This window comes from Acomys minous (assembly GCF_964271855.1).
Source record: "Acomys minous genome assembly, chromosome: 10".
In the NCBI taxonomy this organism is placed as follows: domain Eukaryota; kingdom Metazoa; phylum Chordata; class Mammalia; order Rodentia; family Muridae; genus Acomys; species Acomys minous.
The window spans coordinates 119,144,077-119,150,717 of NC_140491.1; the positions used below are offsets into that span (position 1 = coordinate 119,144,077).

A 6,641-nucleotide genomic window follows, 5' to 3' on the forward strand; every position below is an offset into this window, starting at 1 on the left:
GTCTTTAACTGTGAAATAACATATTCCTGATGTTTAAGCCATCAAGTTTGTAATATTTTATATGAACCTCCCAACCCAAGAAAACTAATTACTAAACAGTAAATAACATTTTGATTTCTTTTATAGGTGTTATCTCTCAAAATGTAGCATGACTAGGGATGCTAGTGATGGGTAGAAATAACTGACTGATCTGGGAACTGGAGTTCCACTTGCACAATTTACTTTTATGCTTTGGGTAAATTAGCAGAGATCCAAAGAGTGTTTATAGGGCATTTCCTTTAGGCACAGAGGAATGCTGACTCACACTAAACTTAGTAAATAACAACACTAACATCTGCTTTTAAGGATGGGAAACATTGTGTGAAATGGCTAGCCTCAGTCACCAGATATTCTTTAAAGAAGGGAAGATGCTTTCACCCATAATAATTATAACAGACTCAGCATTATACATCCCACTGTAAGTCACTGAGGCATTTGTGTTTATGGTTAAGCAGAATATTAATGATTTATGCACAAATATTGTATTCTGTTTAGTAAATGAAATATTCTTTAAAAGTGCTTTTTTTTTTTTTTTTGAGGCAGTGTTTCTCTGTGTAGCCTTGGCTGTCCTGAACTTGCTTTGTAGACCAGGCTGACCTCGAACTCACAGGGATCCACCTGCCTCTGCCTCCCAAGTGCTGGGATTAAAGGTATGTGCCAACACAGCCTGGCCAAAAGTGCCCTTTTTTTCTTTTCTTTTAAAGCAGTATCTTTTCACATCCTTTGGAGATTTCCATGATTGTTTGTACTTAAAAATCATGAATGCCCATGTTCTTTTAGAATAAGATTATTTTGATTTTATTTTAAAAATATGTTTAATTGAAGTAGAATTACATCTCTCCCCTTCTCCCTATAGCCTCTCCCAGTTACCCTCCCTCAAACTCCTCCCACTCTTCTCAACTTGATTACTTCTTTTTAAAATCACACACACACACACACACACACACACACACACACACACACACACGTGTGTATACACAAGTATATGAGAACAGAAGCTTCTGGGTTTGTTTTTGTTGTTTCTGTATATATGATTTCAAGGGTGATTACTCTGCATTGGAGAACCGGTAAAGGTGTCCATCCCTGGGACAGGCTAATTTCCCTTTTCCCAGCAGTCAACGGATGCTCGTAGTTCTTTTTCTAAGGTTGGAATTGCATAGAAATTTTGCCTTTCACATTAACATGTCCATTAACATTGCTACTGTTCTGGTCTTGTTTCTGCAGCCATTTTCTAGGAGAGACTGTTTTACAGCAGACCTCCTGGTGTTCTGGCTTTTACATTCGGTCTGTTCCCTTCTTCTGCATTGTTGCCTGAGCCATAGATGCAGGAGCTGTGATGTAGATATATCTTTTGGGGCTGGGATCTCTATGGTAGGATGATTTCTGCATAGTGTGTGTGTGTGTGTGTGTGTGTGTGTGTGTGTGTGTGTGTGTGTGTAATATTTGTCTACAATCTACCATCTATACACTATAATTGATCTTTGGATTACTCATAACACTACATACAGTGTGATGCCATGAAAAGATATGACATACTGTATTAAAAATGACAAGAAAAAGGAGTACATATTTAGTAGAGGTGCAACTGTTTATAAGACATCTTAAACATATAGTTAGTTGAATTTGTGCTGCTGGATTTCAAGGAACAACATTAAAAGTCAACGGTACTTTCAAAATTCAACTTACTTCTCCACGCCATGCTTATTTTCATAAATACATTAGATATAACCTTTTCTTTGGGCATTGATAGTGTTTTCTTTTCAAAAATAGCTTTACTAATTCTTTGGGAATTTTGCACACTGCATTTTGATCTTATTTAATTTCACTCCTTCCCCCAAGTCTTCCCATAATCACCCACATGTGCTTTCTTTTGTGGTTTTAAGGTTTATTTTGATTGAAAATAAAGTTTTTAAAAAATAGTATATTTGACCATGTTTTCCTTTTCCTCATCTCCTCTCAGATTCCCTCTACTTTCCTCAGTGCCTTCTTTCTCTTTCTTTTTATTTATTTTTATTTTATATATATTTTATTAATTTATTCATATTACATCTAAATTGTTATCCCATCCTTTGTATCCTCCCATACCTCCCTCCCACTTTCCCCTTGCTCCCCTCCCCTATGACTGTTCCTGAGGGGGACCTCCTCCCCCTGTACATGCTCATAGGGTATCAAGTCTCTTCTTGGCAGCCTGCTGTCCTTCCTCTGAGTGCTGCCAGGCCTCCCCATCCAGGGGATGTGGTCAAATATGAGGCACCAGAGTTCATGTGAAAGTCAGACCCCACTCTCCACTGAACTGTGGAGAATGTCCTGTCCATTGGCTAGATCTGAGTAGGGGTTTGAAGTTTACTGCACATATTGTCCTTGACTGGTGCCATAGTTTGAGCAGGATCCCTGGGCCCAGATTTGCCCATCATAATGTTCTACTTGTAGGTTTCTAGGACCCTCTGGATCCTTCTACTTTGCTATTCTCCCATGCTTCTCTCACCTAGAGTCCCAATAGGATGTCCTCCCCTCTGTCCCACTTTCCTGGTAAGTGAAGGCTTTCGTGGGACATGCCCCTTGGGCTAGTGTCCAGATATAAGTGAGTATATACCATTTGACTCTTTCTGCTTCTGGGTTAACTCACTCATTATGATCATTTCTAGTTTAATCCATTTGTCCACAAATTTCAGGAATTCTTTGTTTTTAATAGCTGAGTAGTATTCCATAGTGTAAATGTACCACAGTTTCTTTATCCATTCTTCTACCGGGGGACATTTACTCTGTTTCCATGTTCTGGCTATTATGAATAAGGCTGCTATGAACGTGGTTGAACATATGTCCTTGTGTGCTGGAGCATCTTCTGGGTATATTCCAAGGAGTGGAATAGCTGAGTCTTGAGGAAGCCTTATTCCTAGTTTTCTGAGATAGCACCAGATAGATTTCCAAAGTGGCTATACTAGTTTGCATTCCCACCAGCAATGAAGGAGTGTTCCTTTTTCTCCACATCCTTGCCAGCATGTGGTGTCACTTGAGTTTTTGATTTTAGCCATTCTGATGGGTGTAAGATGGATCTCACAGTTGTTTTGATTTGCATTTTCCTGGTGACTAGGGATGTTGAACATTTCTTTAAGTGTTTCTCAGTCATTCGATATTCCTCTGTTGAGAATTCTCTGTTCAGTTTTGAGGCTCATTTCTCAATTGGGTTACTTGGTTTGGTGATGTTAATTTCTTGATCTCTTTATATATTTTGGATATTAGACCTTTGTCAGGTGTAGGGTTGGTGAAGATTTTCCCAACGCGTTGGCTGTCACTTTGTTGACAGTGTCTCCTGCCTTACAAAAGCTTCTCAGCCTCATGAGGTCCCATTTATTAATTGTTGACCTTAGGGCCTGGGCTGTTGGTGTTCTGTTCAGGAAGTTGTCTTTTGTGCCAGTGTGTTCCAGGCTCTTCCCCACTTTTTTCTTCTAACCAATTTAGTGATTCTGGTTTTATGTTGAGGTCTTTGATCTACTTGGACTTGTCTTTCTCTTTCTTTAAAGAAACAAACTGGCAAACAAAAAAGACAAACAAATAAAAACAAAACACAATGTGAAGAGTAACAATATCCTTAAGAGAAAGGTAGCCCTCCACCCCCAACAACAGAGTTTAAATAGTAGAAATATTCAGGCAAAATTAAGTACTTCTCATAGATTTACTTTAATTTTATTTTTTGATGGCAGATATTTATAAAAAGAAAATACATTAGAATGCAAAAAATAGAGTTGGAGAGATAGCTCAGTTCAGTTTCTACTGGTGGTAGACATCTTCCTGTAACTTCAGCTCCCAGGGATATGATGCTCTTCTCTGGCCTCTTCAGGCACCAGTGTGCTTGTGGCATACACTCTCTTTTATACACAGCTATGAGTAATATTAAATAAATCTTTTCATGATGCACAAAAGCAACATTGAATACATTTTTGAGACATCATGAATGAAAGTTACTTTATTTAATTATTTGAGTTGTTTTGTTATACCTGTGAGATACAATTGATAAAATAATGGCTATAGTCATGTACCACTCAGCATGTGCAATAATATCTGTTGTTGAAAAGTAACAGGGATGGCTTTCTTGATAAACACATTGAGTTATTAATGGATGTTCATATTATAAGCATTTCTTTCCTATCTTTTTAAAGGCTTCTATCACATCTTGGTTCCTCAGGCTATAGATCAAGGGATTTAACATGGGAATGATTATGCCATAAAACACGGAAGCTGCCTTTTCTTGTTCTTGCGAGTCAATGGTATGTGGGTGTAGATACATATAGGAGAGAGTGCCATAGAAAATGGTGACTGCTGTCAGGTGGGAGGCACAGGTGGAGAAGGCCTTCTTCCTTCCTGCAGCAGAAGACATTCTCAGGATGGCAGCCAAGATGTATAGGTAGGAAAAGATGACAACCAACACAGTGCTCATCAGGTTGAACCCCACGAAGATTGTCAGTAGCATGACACTGAAGTCAATGCTGGAGCACGATAGGGCAAGGATGGGAGGTTCGTCACAGAAGAAATGATTAATGGCATTGGACTCGCAAAAGTTCAGTGAGAATGTAAAACCCGTGTTTACAGAGGCGTTTAGGAAGCCCATGGCATACGAACCAACCAGCAGCAGAGCGCAGAGTCTCTGAGACATGACAATGGGATAGCGCAGTGGGTTACAGATGGCCACGTAGCGGTCCACAGCCATAGCAGCAAGGATGAAGCAGTCGATGGTTGCAAAGGTACCATAGGCCAGCAATTGTAACATACATCCTGTGAAGGAGATGGATGCTTTTGTCTCTATGAAGTTCTTCAACATTTTAGGGGTAATAGCTGAGGTGTAACAGAGATCAACAAAGGCTAGGTGCTGTAGGAAAAAGTACATGGGTGTGTGAAGGGAAGAGTCAACCTTGATGAGCAGGATCATCCCAATGTTACCCATGAGTGTGGCAATATAGATCACTAGAAATATTATGAAGAGAATGTGCCAAGATTTGTGCTGTCCAGCAAATCCCAGAAGAATGAATTCAGTCACTTTGTTGGTATTATTTTCTTCCATGGTGAGCAAAACAATTGAAATTAGCTGAAGAATTGTAAAGAAAGAAGTGTGGAGAATGCTGAGTTCACTGTCCCTGATCATATCCCACCATCCTTGCTTTCAAAATAAGATCGAGAAAGCTTTCTGTGATACAACTCATGCTTTAGTTTTAAAGACTAGCAGGAGAAGCTAGGCACAGTGTCTCACATCTGTAATCCCACTACTAGGGAGGTAGAGGCAGGAAGATTCAGGAACAACTGGGCACATGAGACCCTGTATACAAAACAAGCAAGCAAACAAACAACAACAACAACAAAAACAAAGCAAGCAAACCTAAACAAAATGGCTAAAGCATGTCAGCCCAACTTAGACAATTCTATGTAAAGTTTGAGAAATTGTCATCTAGCAGTATCTAGATCAAGGACAAACAGGCATTCTGTAAATACACCAACTAACACAGATAAAAAGAATATGTTATGCAATTAGCTATCTAGTAGAGTGAAAGCAATATATATGGTTGGTGTGAGTGCAAGTGGGCGTGTGTGGAGGCCAAATATTGACATCTGACGTCTTCTTCCATTTCTATTCACCTTATTATTTGAGCCAGTTTCTTACCTAACTTGGAGCTAGCAAGTTTACATAGCCTAGGAGGACCAAAAAGCTCCCAGGACAAGCCTAACTCTGACCTCCCTAGTGTTAAGACTACAGATGAATGTTGCTATTCTTAGCTTAAATTTTTTTAGATTAAAAACACTTTAAATAGTGTGTGTGTGTGTGTGTGTGTGTGTGTGTGTGTGTGTGTGTGTGTTTGTGCGAGTCCATGTGTGCTAGCTTCTCTGAGTGGATGTGGAGGCCAGAGGTCAATGTCAGGTGTTTTTCTATATTCTTTTGACTCAGGTTATGGCATTGGATATAGAACTTGTTAGTTTCCCTAGATTGGCTGCATGGGAAGCCCCCAGGATCTTCCTGTCTTCACTCTAGCAACAAGGTTACTGATGCGCATCACTGTACCTGGCTTTTATGTTGGTCCTGGGGACCTGAATCAAGTCTTCATCCTTGTGCAGCAAGCACTTTAACCATGTAGCCACATCTCCAGCCCTAAATCATACTTTTATTTAACTACACTCTCCTTCATGTCCTTTTATTGTAATCTAAGCACTCTAAGTTATATCTTAACTTTTGATCTGAAAACCCCAAGTTCTTAGGGTTCCATGTGGTCTTGTTTCAAGTCTTCTACACTCTCATTCTGCAGAGTCCCCCCACTATTGTGTTCTGGTAGTGATGGCTTGTGGCATGCAGAGTTCTCCATGGAAACGCTTATCCACGCCAAGTGTTCATATTCTCTCTCATTCTCAGTCTGCTGCTCTAGTCTAATATTTTCATAAAGAGTAATAAAAAGATTCCAGTGTTGTCAGAGTTAGAGCATAGTTTTAATTGATCCATTTTATTTATTTATTTTTTTATTTTTTTCCTCCTTTATTAATTTATTCTTGTTACATCTTAATGGTTATCCCATCCCTTGTATCCTCCCATTCTTCCCTCCCTCCCAATTTCCCCTTATTCCCCT

At 39.4% G+C, this 6,641-nt stretch overlaps 1 protein-coding gene across 1 annotated transcript; it reads right to left on the reverse strand.

Annotated features, from left to right (window-relative positions):
• Positions 1 to 4,165: 4,165 nt before the first annotated feature.
• LOC311606860 (putative olfactory receptor 5AK3) lies at positions 4,166 to 5,095 on the reverse strand (the record flags this gene model as incomplete). The annotated part of the gene is made up of 1 exon (XM_084798265.1): positions 4,166 to 5,095. The coding sequence occupies one exon, from the start codon at positions 5,093 to 5,095 to the stop codon at positions 4,166 to 4,168; it is 930 nt and encodes a 309-aa protein (XP_084654391.1).
• Between the last annotated feature and the right edge of the window lie 1,546 nt (positions 5,096 to 6,641).